General features: G+C 54.4%; 1 protein-coding gene across 4 annotated transcripts in view; it reads left to right on the forward strand.

The window, feature by feature from the left end:
• The window catches only part of LRP1 (LDL receptor related protein 1), a 136,274-nt gene that overhangs the window by 106,820 nt on the left and 12,934 nt on the right, over positions 1–16,520 (forward strand). For all 4 annotated transcript variants that reach the window (XM_074530904.1, XM_074530906.1, XM_074530905.1 and 1 more), the window contains exons 57-74: positions 33–118; positions 371–490; positions 1,971–2,158; positions 3,156–3,361; positions 4,171–4,359; positions 4,783–4,931; positions 5,314–5,407; positions 5,680–5,796; positions 6,473–6,592; positions 7,364–7,486; positions 8,467–8,592; positions 10,019–10,135; positions 12,104–12,210; positions 12,320–12,452; positions 12,924–13,043; positions 14,331–14,453; positions 15,963–16,106; positions 16,190–16,324. In XM_074530904.1, coding sequence (XP_074387005.1) covers positions 33–118; positions 371–490; positions 1,971–2,158; positions 3,156–3,361; positions 4,171–4,359; positions 4,783–4,931; positions 5,314–5,407; positions 5,680–5,796; positions 6,473–6,592; positions 7,364–7,486; positions 8,467–8,592; positions 10,019–10,135; positions 12,104–12,210; positions 12,320–12,452; positions 12,924–13,043; positions 14,331–14,453; positions 15,963–16,106; positions 16,190–16,324 — 2,397 coding nt within the window. The remainder of the gene's footprint in view (positions 1–32; positions 119–370; positions 491–1,970; positions 2,159–3,155; positions 3,362–4,170; positions 4,360–4,782; positions 4,932–5,313; positions 5,408–5,679; positions 5,797–6,472; positions 6,593–7,363; positions 7,487–8,466; positions 8,593–10,018; positions 10,136–12,103; positions 12,211–12,319; positions 12,453–12,923; positions 13,044–14,330; positions 14,454–15,962; positions 16,107–16,189; positions 16,325–16,520) is intronic.

The raw sequence follows: 16,520 nt of genomic DNA on the forward strand, positions 1-16,520 counted from the left end.
TGTGCCACTTTTCTCCTCTTTTTCCTGTGCAGATGAAGAACCTTTCCTCATCTTCGCCAACCGCTATTATCTGAGGAAGCTCAACCTGGATGGCTCCAACTACACTCTGCTCAAACAGGTGAGGGATGGGTGAGAGCAGGAGGCACAGCAGCTCCATATGGAGGGGATCTGGGGATGGAGCAAGCCCTGAAGGACACAGGAGCTGCCAGCTGAGGAGTTTTGGCTCCTGGCTTCTCAGGGGAATGGCAGATCCATCTAAATGTCACTGTGAGCAAGGAGCAGGCAGCGAGGCTGTGGGCTTTATAAAACCCCCCAGAACCCACGGCAGCCACTGAGGCTGCTGCAACCCTTCTCCCTCCCTGCTCTCCAGGGGCTGAACAACGCTGTGGCTCTGGATTTCGACTACAGGGAGCAGATGATCTACTGGACAGATGTCACCACGCAGGGCAGCATGATCCGCCGCATGCACATCAACGGCAGCAACGTCCAGGTGGGGACTGGGGGAATCCACAGAATTACAGGGAAAACCAGAGGGTTTTTGGGGAAAGCTGCAAAAGGCAGGCCTCAGATACAGCAGAACTGTGAGCAGAGCTAAGCAGCAGCCATGAGATAGGTCAGCAGAAAAATTATTTAAACTGTAGAAAAAGCAAGGGCAAATAGAACAATGTGAATTAACGCTTGTCTGAATAGCTCTCTAAGCTGCAGAAAGTTTGTCTAGGAAGATATTAGGAAAGTTAAAGCTTAATAATGGAGCTCTGTGTGTTGTGTTTTAAGGCTTACAAGTAAGTATTGTATTGGAAGTAAGCAAGCATTGTTCTAACAAAAGGTACCTGTGCTTATGGTAATTAAATAGAACTACTGTCAATGTGCTTTTGCTTTGTGTGATTGGTCAAGAAGCTTATAAAGTGAGTTATAACATTAAATAATTAAAATAAATTTAAATAATTAAAGTAATTAAATAATAAAAATAAAAAATTAAAACATTATATAATTAAGAATTTAAATAACAAGGAAGGTTGGGGGAAGAGTTATGGAGTTGTCAAAGAGGGGGGATTTATTGATACAAATGACAGAAGTTTGGGTTGGATAATTAAAGACAAAGTGAGTCATGAAGTGAACATGATAAAAAATCAGGGGCTGGGGTTTAGTTGGGGAATACCATTAAGGAGGGGAGGAGCCCTCTTTCTGTAGCTTAAAAGGCAAATGCTGGTTCATAGCTTCTTAATGATTAGGACGATATTAGAGAGGATCAGCTTTTGAATGGAATGATTTGGAGGAGAAGGGATCTTAAAGATCATCCAGTTTCACTCCCCTGACATGGGCAGGGACGTCTTCCACTATCCCAGGCTGCTCCAAGCACTATCCAGCCTGGTTTTGGACACTTCCAGGGATCTGGAGCAGCCACAGCTTCTCTGGACAACCTCTGCCAGGTCCTCCCCACTCTCACAGGGAGGAATTTCTTCCCAATATCCCATCTAAACCTTAGAAGGGAGTGATGAAGAAGGTCTGGGCTGGGGAGTGGGGATGCTGTAACCCCTGAGACAAAGTTTGGTTCTTTCTGCTCGTCCCCATCACCTCTGACTCCTCCTGGCTGGTTCATAGCTTCTTAATGATTAGGATGATATTAGAGAGGAACAGCTTTTAAATTGAATTATTTGGGACAGAAGGGATCTTCAGTTCATCCAGTTTCACTCCCCTGATGTGGGCAAGGACATCTTCCACTATCCCAGGTTGCTCCAAGCCCTATCCAGCCTGGCCTTGGACACTTCCAGGGATCTGGAGCAGCCACAACTTCTCTGGACAACCTCTGCCAGGACTCTCACAGGGAGAAATTTCTTCCCAATATCCCATCTAAACCTTAGAAGGGAGTGATGAAGAAGGTCTGGGCTGGGGAGTGGGGATGCTATAACCCCTGAGACAAAGTTTGGTTCTTTCTGCTCATCCCCATCACCTCTGACTCCTCCTGGCAGGTCCTTCACCGCACTGGGCTCAGCAATCCTGACGGGCTGGCCGTGGACTGGGTGGGAGGAAACCTCTACTGGTGTGACAAGGGCCGGGACACCATCGAGGTGTCCAAGCTCAACGGGGCCTACCGCACCGTGCTGGTCAACTCGGGGCTGCGCGAGCCGCGCGCGCTCGTGGTGGACGTGCAGAACGGGTGAGAGCCCGGGGGACTGAGCACCTGCTGCTCTGGGCTGGGCTGGGAAAGGGGCTGGGGGCATCTGGCTGCTGTCCCAGAGGTTGGGAGATGGGATCAAGCCTTCCCTCTTGGCCTCTGGGACACTGGGATGGTTTTCTCTACGCTGTGCCTGTTCATCACAGAGTCATGGGGTGGTTTGGAATGGAAAGGACCTTAAAGGCAATCTTGTTCCACCCCACTGCTGTGGGCAGTCACCTTCCACTATCCCAGGTTGCTCCATGCCCTGTGGTCATCTTGCTGTAGTCCCAGAGGTTGGGAGATGAGATGAAGCCTTCCCTCTTGGCCACTGGGACACCTGGATGGTTTTCCCTACCCTGTGCCTGTTTATCACAGAGTCATGGGGTGGTTTGGGATGGAAGGGACCTTAAAGACCATCTTGTTCCGCCTCATTGCTGTGGGCAGTCACCTTCCACTGTCCCAGGTTGCTCCATGCCCTGTGGTCATCTTGCTGTAGTTGCAGAGGTTGGGAGATGGGATCAAACCTTCCCTCTTGGGCACTGGGACACTGGGATGTTTTGCTTTTCCCCACCCTATGGCCATGCAGCTCCATTTATCACAGAGTCATGGATGGAAGGGACCTTAAGGACCATCCTGTTCCATGCCCTGGGGTTTGGGGAAAGGGGCTGTGATCATCTTGCTGCTGTCCCAGAGGTTGGAAGATGGCATCAAGCCTTCCCTTTTGGCCTCTGGGTTGATTTTCCCTACCCTGTGCCTGTGCCCCTCTGTTTATCACAGAGTCATGGATGGAATGGACCTTAAACACCATCCTGTTCCACCCCACTATCCCAGGTTGCTCCTGGATTCCACTATCCCAGGTTGCTCCAAGCCCCATCCAACCTTGGACACTTCCAGGAACAGGGCAGCCACAGCTTCTCTGGACATCCTGTGCCAGGGATTCTCACAGTGAGGAATTTCTGTGGTTTCCAGCTCACCATCTCTTGTGTTTCACCCCCAGCTACCTCTACTGGACAGACTGGGGTGACCACTCTCTGATTGGGAAGATCGGCATGGACGGCACCAACCGCAGCGTCATCGTGGACACCAAGATCACCTGGCCCAACGGGCTCACCCTGGACTACATCAACAGCAGGATCTACTGGGCTGATGCCCGCGAGGACTACATCGAGTTTGCCAGCCTGGATGGCTCCAACAGGCACACGGGTGAGAGCTCTGTGGGTGCCAGCACAGCCAGGCTCTGGGTCAGGTGTTGGAGCCAGCACTGTTGGGGACAGTGCCCAGCTCTGGTCACCCCTCTGTGTCCTCTTTGCTGCTTCTTTGTGGGAGGGGAACATGGCACAGCTCCTCTCTGAGTGCCTGCTCCTGAGCTCCATGGGTGCCAGCACAGCCAGGCTCTGGGTCAGGTGTTGGACTGGGAGCTGTTGGGGGCAGTCCCCAGCTCTGATCACTCCTCTGTGTTCATGCTGCTTCTTTGTAGGAGGAGAGCATGGCACAGCCCCTCTCTTAGCACCCATTCCCCTCTCAGTGCTCAGCTCCATGGGTGCCAGCACACCTTGGGGGGCTCCAGGCTCTGGGTCAGGTGTTGGAGCCAGCACTGTTGGGGACAGTCCCCAGCTCTGGCCACTCCTTTGTGTCCAGGCTGCTTCCTTTTGGGAGGGGAACGTGGCACAGCCCTTCTTTGAGTGCCTGCTCCTGAGCTCCATGGGTGCCAGCGCAGCCAGGCTCTGGGTCAGGTGTTGGAGCCAGCACTGTTGGGGACAGTCCCCAGCTCTGGTCACCCCTCTGTGTCCTTTTTGCTGCTTCTTTATGGGAGGGGAATGTGGCACAGCTCCTCTCTGAGTGCCTGCTCCTGAGCTCCATGGGTGCCAGCACACCTTGGGAAGGTCCAGGCTCTGGGAGCCAGCACTGTTGGGGACAGTCCCCAGCTCTGGCCACCCCTCTGTGTCCAGGCTGCTTCCTTTTGGAAGGGGAACATGGCACAGCCCCTCTCTGAGCACCCATTCCCCTCTCAGTGCTGAGCCAGGACATCCCTCACATCTTCGCGCTCACCCTCTTCGAGGATTTCATCTACTGGACTGACTGGGAGACCAAATCCATCAACCGAGCCCACAAAACAACAGGAGCCAACAAGACCCTGCTGATCAGCACCTTGCACAGGCCCATGGACATCCACATCTACCACCCCTACCGCCAGCCTGACGGTGAGCAACGTGGGAAAGGGATTTGTAGAAAATTCTCCAAGCCTGACAAAAAGCTCACACTGTGTGCAAACCTTGAGATAAGAAACGCTGGCTTGGAAATGCCATGGAATGGGACAGAGAGAGAGAAATGGAAGTAGAAACAAGTTGCAAAGGGTGGCCTTGTAAATAAGACTGGATACTTTGGAGAAATAGAAGTACAAATTCTTGCAAATAAGACTGGATACTTTGGAGAAATAGAAGTACAAATTCTCATTTTCATTTCTCACGGAGCACAGCTTGGGGGTCCTGGGGAACCACCCCAGGAAAGGGATGTGGGGGGATGCCAGGTTGGGCAGGGGGAGCAGGAGCAGGGTGACAAGGGTCTTGCCACGCTGAGGGTCCCCAGCTTGGTCTGACTTGCTGTTGTCACCCTGCTCTCCCCAGTTCCCAACCACCCCTGCAAGACCAACAATGGCGGCTGCAGCAACCTCTGCCTGCTCTCCCCGGGTGGGGGGCACAAATGTGCCTGTCCCACCAACTTCTACCTGGGCAGTGATGGCAAAACCTGCGTGTCCAACTGCACTGCCAGCCAGGTAAGCTCCTGCCTGCCTGTCCCTGCCTGTCCTTTCCTGTCCCTGCCTGTCTGGGTGTTCCCCATGTCCGGTTCCCTCGTGCCATGATCTCCCTGGTGTTGTTTGGGTGCAGGCAGCACCTCCCTCCTGTGGCACTTCATGTTTGAAGTGGAGCCAGAGACCCTCCATCTCTGGAATGTTCTTTTACCCCTCTCCTCAAACCCCAAGGGCTGGGTGGGGTTAAGGCTTCGCTCTGGGTCAGGATTTAGGAATGCCCAGAGGGGACAGCACGGGATCAGTGCCCATGGCTGAGCTCAGTGGGATGAAATCTTTTGGGGTCCCCTCTCCCCATTCTGAGCTCCATCAGTTTGTCCTGAAATCCATGAGCTGCTCTCTCCATCAGTTTGTCTGCAAGAACGACAAGTGCATCCCTTTCTGGTGGAAATGCGACACCGAGGACGATTGCGGGGACCGGTCGGACGAGCCGGAGGATTGCCGTGAGTGCCAGGGGGTGACACAGCCCCAAAGTGTCCCAGGATGAGCAAGGGTGGCTGTTGGGACAGCCCCGTGGAGGGGAGGGTCAGTCACAACAGAGTTCAGGGAGCAGTGGGACACATCTGTCCCATGGAGCAGTGCCCGAGCCCAGAATTGGATGCTGAGTCCAGGCAGTGTCCAGATGACACCAGAGGGATGGAGCAGGGGTTTGAGGTTGAGATGTGCCCTCAAAATGTTCCTCAGAGCAAACCTGTGGCTCTGTGTCGCCCCACAGCTGAGTTCAAGTGCAGGCCAGGGCAGTTCCAGTGCTCCACAGGGATCTGCACCAACCCCGCCTTCATCTGCGACGGCGACAACGACTGCCAGGACAACTCGGATGAGGCCAACTGTGGTAGGTCCCTGTGTCCCCCTGTGACCCTCCACAGCGTGGAGATGCTGCCTGTCACCCCCTTGATAATAAAAGGTTTTAAAATCATAAAATTCGGGGAATTAGAAAGAAGCTGGACTTAGTGGGGCCCTGGAAAAATGTTAAAAAGAGACACTGAAAATGTTAGGCTTTGTGTTTGCCAGATGATGTGAAATTGCACCTGTGTAAGCAGTATATGATAAATTATATAATTGTTAGATGTGATGATTGTTTAGTAATTAAATATATTTATTTAGTAATTAGTTTAGTAATTAAATATATTTATTATTAAATAAGATGTGAGAAGAATCATGAGAAACTATGTTAGAATTTTGAGGGGGACCACGAGGAGCCCGTGCTTGGATGAAATCTATGTATACAATAGAACAATATAAGTTCAATCATTAACATGAAAGTTATAGAACGATAGAATATAAAAACATGTTCATCCCGAAGCCATGTTGGGGTCAGATTTGGGTTTGTAGCCCTGACACCCAGAGCTCTCTTTTCCAAATCTAAAGCACACTCTGGGCACTCCTGCGTCCTCCCAACACCAGGTTTGGGTCCCTGAGGTGCCTCCAGCTCTTCAATAAAAGCCCCTGCATAGAATCATTCTCATGATTAAGTGTTTCTGACACCCTGATTGTCACCTTGTCCCCAGACATCCACGTCTGCCTGCCCAGCCAGTTCAAGTGCACCAACACCAACCGCTGCATCCCCGGCATCTTCCGCTGCAACGGGCAGGACAACTGTGGGGACGGAGAGGATGAGAAGGATTGTCGTGAGTGGGGGGCTCTGGGGGTCAGCTGGGGGCTGCTGTGGGTCAGATTGAGGGGTTCAGGTCTGTGTCTTGGGGTGTTTGGCTCCCTGGGTTGTGCCAGGGCTTTCTCCATATCCCTGGTCTCTGCAGACCCTCTGTTGCCATCACCTCTACTGCTGTTTCCTAGTGGGAATGAAATAAATTAAATCTTTAAATCCCTTGAAGTGGATTTGGGCTGAGCCTGTTGCCCAGCTGAGGGATCTGCCCTGTTTCCTAGTGGGAATGAAGTTTTAAGTCCCTTGAAGTGGATTTGGGCTGAGCCTGTTGCCCAGCTGAGGGATCTGCCCTGTTTCCTAGTGGGAATGAAATATTTAAAATCCCTTGAAATGGATTTGGGCTGAGGCTGTTGCTCAGCTGAGGGATCTGGTGGCCTCTCCCCTGTTTCCTAATGGGAATTAAATATTTTAAATCCCTTGATGTGGAATTTGGGCTGAGCCTGGATCTGGTGGCCTCTGCCCTGTTTCCTAGTGGGAATGAAATCCTTAAATCCTTCTAAGTGTATTTGGGCTGAGCCCATTGCCCAGCTGAGGGATCTGGTGGCCTCTTCCCTGTCCCCTCATATCTTGGAGTCTTCTGGAGCCGTTTTAAGGCTCTGCTCCATCTCCCCTGAGCCTGTTGTGATCCCTGGAGCACCCACACACCTCCCAACCCCACAGTTGGTTTTTGGGGAAGGGAATGGCTGTCCCTGCCTGCCCTGCTGCCCTTCCTGACCCCCCTTTCTCCCTGCTGCAGCCGAGGTGACCTGTGCCCCCAACCAGTTCCAGTGTGCCATCACCAAGCGCTGCATCCCACGGGTCTGGGTGTGTGACCGTGACAACGACTGCGTGGACGGCTCTGATGAACCTGCTAACTGCAGTAAGGCACCTGTGTGGGGAGGGGGCTCTGCCCGGTGTGAGATGCCCACACTGGGCACCTCTGTGTGCTGCAGGGGTGGCAAGTCCCTGCTCCAGTCCCTTCTTGATCCCTGCTCAGTCCCTGTTCTGTCTCTGCTCAGTTCCTGCTCAGTTCTGCCCCAGTTTCTGCTCAGTTCTACCCCAGTTTCTGCTCAGTCCCTGCTCAGTTCTACCCCAGTTTCTGCTCAGTTCTACCCCAGTTTCTGCTCAGTCCCTGCTCGGTCCCTGCTCAGTTCTTGCTCAGTTCCTGCTCAGTTCTACCCCAGTCCCTCCTTGGTCCCTGATCAGTTCCTGCTCAGTTCTACCTTGATCTCTGCTCAGTCCCTGCTCAGTTCTACCCCACTCCCTTCTCAGTCCCTCCTTAGTCCCTGCTCAGTCCTTGCTCAGTCCCTGCTCAGGTCTTGCTCAGTTCTACCTCAGTTCTACCCCAGCTCCCTGCTGCGTTCTTGCTCAGTCCCTTCTCAGTCCCTGCTCAATTCCTGCTCAGTTCTACCCCAATCCCTGCTTAGTTCCTGCTCAGTTCCTGCTCGGTTCTACCCCAGTCCCTCCTCAATCCCTGCTCAATTCCTGCTCAATTCTACCCCAGTCCCTCTTCAGTCCCTGCTCAGTCCCTGCTCAGTCTCTGCTCAGTTCTACCCCAGTCCCTACTTAGTCCGTGTTCAGTATCTGCTCAATTCCTGGTCAGTTCTACCTCAGTCCCTGCTCAGTTATACCCCAGTTCCTCCTGTGTCCCTCCTCTGTCCCTGCTCAGTCCCTGTGGGCCATGGCTGATGCTGTTGCTGTGTCTGTCCCGCTGGGTTCCTCCTCCCCTGACATCTCCCTGGAGAACTCCTTGAAAAGGAGGAGAATCCCCCCCATCTCCAGGCTGTCCACCATCCCTGCAGAGAGCAGCACAGGCCTGAGCAGTGCTGACCCTGCCCCGTGTCCCTTTGTCCCCTGCAGCCCAGATGACCTGTGGTGTGGATGAGTTCCGCTGCAAGGACTCGGGCAGGTGCATCCCTGCACGCTGGAAATGTGACGGGGAGGACGACTGTGGGGATGGATCTGATGAGCCCAAGGAGGAATGCGGTGAGTGGAGGCCTTGGGGACAAGCCAGTGGCATTTGTGTCCCTTTTCCTGAGGGACAGGCTGGCCTGGAGCTGGCTGGCTCCTCTGGGGTGGCCCAGGAGCTCCAGCTGCTCCTTTTTGGAGTGGTGTGGGCAGGGTTGGGTCAGAGGGAGGTGCAGGGGTAGTGCTGACCCCTGTCCTGGTCCCTGTCCCTGTCCTGTCCCTCCCCATGTTCACGGCACTGCTGACACCTGTCCCTGTCCCATCCATCCCCTCCTTGGGGCAGTGCTGACCCGTGTCCCATCCCTTCCATCGTGTGGAGCACTGCTGATTTCTGTCCCTCCCCATGTTCAGGGCACTGCTGACCCCTGTCCTGGTCCCTGTCCCTGTCCCTGTCCTGTCCCTCCCCATGTTCAGGGCACTGCTGACTCCTGTCCCTGTCTCATCCTCCTGTCACAGGGCAGTGCTGACCTCTGTCTTTGTCCCATTTCTGCCCTCATTTGGAGCAGTGCTGATCCCATCCCTGTCCCATTGTGCGGGGCAGTGCTGACCCCTGTCCCTGTGCCACCCATGTCCCTGTCCCATCCATGCCCTCCTTTGGGACACTGCTGACCCCTCTCCATGCCTCCCTTTGGGGCAGTGCTGACCCTGTCCCTGACCCTGTCCCTGACTCTGTCCCTGTCCTTGCTGTCCCCCCAGCAGCTCTGACCTGTCCCTGTCCCATCCATGCCCCCCTTTGGGGCAGCCCTGCCTGTCCCTGTCCCTGCTGTCCCCCTAGCAGCCCTGACCTGTCCCTGTCCCCCAGACAAGCGCACCTGTGAGCTGTATCAGTTCTCTGACCTATTCCCTGTCCCTGTCCCTGTCCCTGTCCCCGTCCCTGTCCCTGTCCCTGACCTTCCCTGACCTGTCCCTGACGTGTCCCTGTCCCCATTGTCCCCAGATGAACGCACATGCGAGCCGTACCAGTTCTCTGACGTGTCCCTGACCTGTCCCTATCCGTGACCCTGTCCCACACGTGTCCCCATTGTCCCCACTGTCCCCAGATGAATGCATGTGCGAGCCGTACCAGTTCTCTGACCTGTCCCTGTCCCTGTCCCTGTCCCTGTCCCTGTCCCTGTCCTGTCCCTGTCCCTGTCCCTGACGTGTCCCTGACCCGTCCCTGTCCCTCTCCGTGACCCTGTCCCTGACGTGTCCGTCCCCACTCTCCCCAGACGAGTGCATGTGCGAGCCGTACCAGTTCTCTGACCTGTCCCTGTCCCTGTCCCTGTCCCTGTCCCTGTCCCTGTCCCCATTGTCCCCACTGTCCCCAGACGAGCGCACGTGCGAGCCGTACCAGTTCTCTGACCTGTCCCTGTCCTGTCCCTGTCCCTGACGTGTCCCTGACCTGTCCCTGTCCCTATCCGTGACCCTGTCCCTGACCTGTCCCCATTGTCCCCACTGTCCCCAGACGAGCGCACGTGCGAGCCGTACCAGTTCCGCTGCAAGAACAACCGCTGCGTGCCGGGCCGCTGGCAGTGCGACTACGACAACGACTGCGGGGACAACTCCGACGAGGAGAGCTGCAGTACGTGCCACCCCTCGGTCCCTGCTGTCCCCAGGGTGGGGCACTGCTCAGGGGACAGGTTTGGGCCACCCCAGCCAGGACAGGGCTGTCCCTGTGCCATCCATGCCCTCCTTTGGGTCAGTGCTGACCCTGTCCCTGTCCCTGACCCTGTCCCTGTGCCATCCATGGGGGCAGTGCTGTCCCTGTGCCATCCATGCCCTCCTTTGGGGCAAAAATGTCCCTGTCCCTTTTCCTGTGCCATCTATGCCCTCCTTTGGGGCAATGGTGACCCTGTCCTTGTCACTGTTCCTGTGCCATCCATGCCCTCCTTTGGGACAGTGGTGACCCTGTCCTTATCCCTGTGCCATCCATGCCCTCCTTTGGGACAGTTCTGTCCCTGTCCCTGTGCCATCCATGCCCTCCTTTGGGGCAGTGCTGTCCCTGTCCCTGTCCCTGTCCCTGTCCCTGTCCCTGTCCCATCCATGCCTTCCTTTGGAGCACCACTGACCCTGTCCCTGTGCCAATGAGACACCCCAAAGGTGACAAGTGACACCCAACACCCTCCCTGCAGGAGCATGGGTGGCCCAGCAGAGTCACCTGAGGGCACCTTGTTCTGCTTTGCCACCAAGCATCATCCCCTGTGTCACCCCCTGCCTGGCAGTGCCACCTGGGATGGCGGTGGGGACACACAGAGGGTCCCAAGCTGCCCATGGGATGGCACCAGGGTTTGCTGCCCACCCCACGGCACCCAAAGGGGTTCCAGGCTGCCCATGGGATGGCACCAGGGTCTCTGCTTGATCCTGTCCCACCCCACAGCACCCAAAGGGGTACCAGGCTGCCCAGGGTCTGCTGCCAGACCCTCTCCCACCCCACAGTGCCCACTGGGTCCCTCTGATCTTCCTGCAGCTCTTCAGGGTGCAGCTTTTGTTTTTTCTTTTCTGTTGATTTCCCGTCGTGTTTTTTGAGTTTTGTGCCATTTCACCTCATCTTATGTTTTTCTCCATTTCCACACTGTCGTTATGGGGCGCTCAGAGGTAGGTTCCTGCCGAAATCTTTTAATTCCATTTTACAGTCTCTCTCTAAAACCCAATGAAGACAATAATTTCTAGGTGGGACTGGACAATCCAGGTGGATTTATTGAGCATCAGCACAAGCATCTCCATCCGTGGAACTGGGGAGGGTCTGACCCTGCTGCTCTGCAGGGCTCTGCATGGCTTGGATTTGGCTCCAAACCCCATCCCCACCTCTCCCTGATCCCCTGTTCCCCACAGTTCTGTGCCATGAATGGGGGGTCCCCTGTGCCCCAATACCCCTATAGGGGGGCTATAAGGAGGGGAAGGGTCCCAAAAGCCATCCCAGGTGGGCGGCTGTGCCAGGTGCCGTCCTGCTGGATGTGGCACAGGCTGTGCCAGTGAGCTGTGAGCTGTGCCCATGCCCTGTGAGGGGGCACAGGGGTGAGGCTGGGCACTGCCAGGGCACTGCTGCAGTTCCTCCTGCAGCTGGGGTGGGCAGCAGTGGGGCTGGTGCTGCCCTGTGGAGAGGAGTGACCTCAGTGACCACAGTGTCCCCCAAAACCCCCACAGGGATGGTGTGGGAAGGGTTTGGGAGTTGATACCAGCTGTGCTCCTCTGGTAGCTCTGCCTGTATCCCCTGTCCCCAATGCTACCGGCCATGTGTCCGTGTCACCCTGTGCCCCCCCAGCTGCTGACCAGGGACACCCCCTGCCCTCACAGGCTGTCCTCACACTCTGTGCTCTGTCCCCAGCACCCTGACAGCCAGGCTGTGTGGCCACAGTGTCCCCCAAAACCTCCACAGGGAGTGGTGGGAGTTGGTACCAGCTGTGCCCCTCTGTGAGCTCCCACAGCTCTGCCTGTACCCCCTGTCCCCAGTGTCCCTGTCACCCTGTGCCCCCACAGCTGCTGGCCAGGGACACCCCCTGCCCCTCAGGCTGTCCCCATGCTCAGGGCACCCTCTGTGCTCTGTCCCCAGCACCCAGGCCCTGCTCTGAGAGCGAGTTCTCCTGTGCCAACGGCCGCTGCATCGCGGGCAGGTGGAAATGCGACGGCGACCACGACTGCGCCGACGGCTCTGACGAGGTACGAGCAGGATGGGGACACAAAACCTCCCTTCTGCCCCTGCCCTGGGGCTGTGGCAACAGCACAGGGGCCTGCCATGCCCACTGTGTCCCTTGCTTGTCCCCTGCAGAAAGACTGCACTCCTCGCTGCGAGTTTGACCAGTTCAAGTGCAAGAACGGGCACTGCATCCCCATGCGCTGGCGCTGCGACGCCGACGCCGACTGCATGGATGGCAGCGACGAGGAGAACTGTGGCACAGGGGGTAATGGCACTGCTGGGTGTCCCCCGGGGCTGCTGGTGTCCCCCAATCCCTGCCCTGGTGTCACTGTGTCCCTGCTATGGGGTGGGAGTGCTGCTCTGTGTGTGTGTCCCAGTCTGGAGCGTGCACGGACATGGAAATGCCTCAGCTCTGGAGACCCCCTGTGCATGTGGGAAATTGGAATTGCAGCCCCAGGGTGGGGGTTTGGCAGGAGGGAAGCATGAGATGACGTGTCCCCTCTTGCAGTGACATGTCCCCTCTTGCACTGATGTGTCCCCTGTTGTTCTGCCATGTCCCCCCTTGCACTGACATTTTCCCCCTTGCTCTGATATGTCCCCCTTGCCCTGACACATCCCCTGTTGCACTGAAACATCACCCCCTTGCACTGACACATCACCCCCTTGCCCTGCCATGTCCCCCCTTGCCCTGCCATGTCCCCTGCTGCACTGACATGTCCCCCTTGCCCTGTCACAGTCCGCACGTGTCCCCTGGACGAGTTCCAGTGCAACAACACCCTGTGCAAGCCCCTGGCCTGGAAGTGTGACGGGGAGGACGATTGTGGGGACAACTCAGACGAGAATCCTGAGGAGTGCTGTGAGTGACACTGTCCCTGTCCCCAAGCCCCATAGTCCAGGATGGGGGGACACTCCTGGAGCCTGAGCACCAGAGGGGGACCAGAGGGGGACCAGAGGGTCTGGGGGTTCCTCTGGGGGGTGGCTGGTGCAGCTGAGGGCTTGGAGGTTGTGACTGTGTTCACAGGGGTCTGAAGATGAGGGAAGAGATAGGATTTGACTCTATGTTTGAGAAGGCTTGATTTATTATTTTAATATTATCAATAATAATTTTAATAATATTATTATTTATAATTTTATTTATAATATAAAATATATTTATGATATAATATGGAATAGATTTTGAATATATATTTTAATATATCATTATTAATAATTTTAATAATAATATTATAATATTGTTTATAATATATAATATATTTCTAATATAATATATAATATATTCATAATACATTTTAATATATTATTTTAAATGCATTTAATAATATTATTTAATATATGTTATATTATATTATATTATATTATATTATATTATATTATATTATATTATATTATAATTATTAGAATGATATTATTTTATTATATTATATACTATACATATATTATACATATATATATTATATACATATATATATTATATACACTACAGATATTATATTATATTAAAACTATACTAAAAGAATAGAATAAAGGATTTCATCAGAAGGTTAGCTAAGAATAGAAAAAGAAAGAATGAGAACAAAAGCTTCTGTCTGGGACATAGAGTCTGAACCAGCTCACTGTGATTGGCCATTAATTAGAAACAACTCTGAGACCCATCACAGATCCACCTGTTGCATTCCACAGCAGCAGATAATCAATGCTCACATTTTATTCTTGAGGCCTCTTGGCTTCTTAGGAGAAAAAATCCTAAGTAAAGGATTTTTCACTGAAGATGTCTGTGTCAGGGGGTGACTTTATTGAGGGGCTGGTGATGAGGAGGGAGGACTGACATGTCCCCTCAGTTTCTTAGGAGAAAAAATCCTAAGGAAAGGATTTTTCATAAACCATGTCTGTGTCAGGAGGTGACTCTGATTGAGGGGCTGGTGATGGGGAGTGGGCTGGGTGAGGAGAGGGCTCACAGCAGCCAGATTATCTCTGCTTCAGTCTCTTTGCTTCAGCCTCCGGAGCCCGCTGGGCCGCGTGGGACAGCCCTTAGCGGAGAGCTGAGCGGGGGCAGAGGCCGAGCGGCAGCTCGTGTGACATGTGTGACAGCCTGGCTCCGGCGTCTCCTTTCACCGTCACCGTTTGTTTCTGTTTGCTGGTGCAGTGAAATTCCAGTGTCCCCCCAACAGACCGTTCCGCTGCAAGAACGACCGCGTGTGTCTGTGGATCGGTCGGCAGTGCGACGGGATCGACAACTGTGGAGACAACACGGATGAGAAGGACTGCGGTGAGTGAGGGGGGCTGATCCTGCTCCCTCCGCTCTGCCACTGCAGCTCTGAAATGCTGCTCAGGTCCAAAGGGTGCTGCTGGAGCAGTGAGGAGATGGGGACAGGACACCAGTGCTGGCTCTGGTGATATCTGCTGCCCTTTGTGCTGCCCGACTGCTTGGTGTGCTCTCCTGGCCACAGGAGGTTCCATGGCTTTCACAGCACATCAGGAGATGGAAACTGTGGTACATATTCAGGGAGAAGGCATGAAACTGGCAGCCTGGGAGAGAAGCAGGTCCAAAGGGTGCTGCTTGAGCAGTGGGGAGATGGGGACAGGACACCAGTGACATCTGCTGCTGTTTGCACTGCCCTTTGTGCTCCTCAGTGTGTTCTCCTGGCCACAGGAGGCTTTCACAGCACATCAGGAGATGGAAACGGTGGTACATATTCAGAGAGAAGGCATGAAACTGGGAGAGAACATGTCCAAAGGGTGCTGCTTGAGCAGTGGGGAGATGGGAACAGGAGATGGGAACAGTGCTGGCTCTGGTGACATCTGCTGCCATTTGCGCTCCTTGGTTGCTCTCCTGGCCACAGGAGGTGTCATGGCTTTCACAGCACATGGAAACTGTAATATATATTCAGAGAGGAGGCGTGAAGCTGGAAGCCTGGAAGAGAACATGTCCAAAGGGTGCTGCTTGAGCAGTGGAGAGATGGGGGCAGGACACCAGTGCTGGCTCTGGTGATATCTGCTGCCCTTTGTGCTGCCCGACTCCTTGGTGTGCTCTCATGGCCACAGAAGGGGTCATGGCTTTCCAAGCACATCAGGACATGGAAATTGTGGTGCATATTCAGGGAGAAGGCATGAAACTGGAAGCCTGGGACAGAAATGTCTCCAAAGGGTGCTGCTTGAGCAGTGGGGAGATGGGGGCAGGATGCCGGTGACATCTGCTGCCCTTTGCTCTCCTTGGTGTGCTGTCCTGGCCACAGGAGGTGTCATGGCTTTCCCAGCACATCAGGACATGGAAACTGTGAGACATAATCGTGGAGAAGGCATGAAACTGGCAGCCTGGGAGAGAAGCAGGAGCATGGCAGGCATTGTGGTTTTCTGAGCCTCACAGCCCTGAGCCTGCCTGACCAAGCTGCCTGGAAGTCACTGTTGGCCTTTGGGAAGACCCTCCCAGAGCCCAAAGTTCAGCCCAGCTGTTGGGGTTGGCTTTTGGTCTTTCTTCCCAAAATCAGGTTTTGGGGTTGGCTTTGCCCAGTCTTTCTTCCAAAATCAGGTGTTGGAGTTGGCTTTTCCCAGTCTTTCCTCCCAAAATCAGGTGTTGGGGTTGGCTTTGCCCAGTCTTACCTCCCAAAGTCAGGTGTTGGGGTTGGCTTTTGGTCTTTCCTCACGAAATCAGGGATTGGGGTCGGCTTTTGGTCTTTCCTCCCAAAATCGGGGTTGTGGATGCAGGGTCCCAAGTCCCTGCCTGCCCCCAGAAGGTCCCATGGACATAGGGGTCACATCTGCTGTCCCTTACCCTCAGAGTCCCCCACGGCCAAGCCCAAGAGCTGCAGCCAGGACAAGAACGAGTTCCTGTGTATGAACAGGAAGTGCATCAGTGCCAACCTCCGCTGCAACTTCTTCGATGACTGTGGAGATGGCTCTGATGAGGAATTCTGCTCCCCCGGTGGGTAGGGGAGCTGGGGGTCGTGGTGGGGACTGGGGGGAACTCACTGTGACACGCGTGTGACACACGTGTCCCCACTACAGAGCACAAGTCATACGACTGCAAGACCAACACCACCATGTGTGGGGATGAGGCCCACTGTGTCCAGTACCAGTCCACCTCCTACTGCACCTGCCGTAGAGGCTTCCAGAAGGTGCCAGACAAGAATTTTTGCCAAGGTGCGTTGCTGGAGAGGCTTCACGATTGGGCTGTGGAGTTTGGTTTTTACCAGTGAGAAGTGATTTCATAGCTGGGATGGGGCTGAGGTGGCCAACACCACCATGTGTGGGGATGAGGCCCACTGTGTCCAACACCACCACGTGTGGAGATGAGGCCCACTGTGTCCAACACCACCGTGTTGGGGACGAGGCCCAC

Source organism: Zonotrichia albicollis, chromosome 33, assembly GCF_047830755.1.
Source record: "Zonotrichia albicollis isolate bZonAlb1 chromosome 33, bZonAlb1.hap1, whole genome shotgun sequence".
Taxonomy (NCBI): Eukaryota; Metazoa; Chordata; class Aves; order Passeriformes; family Passerellidae; genus Zonotrichia; species Zonotrichia albicollis.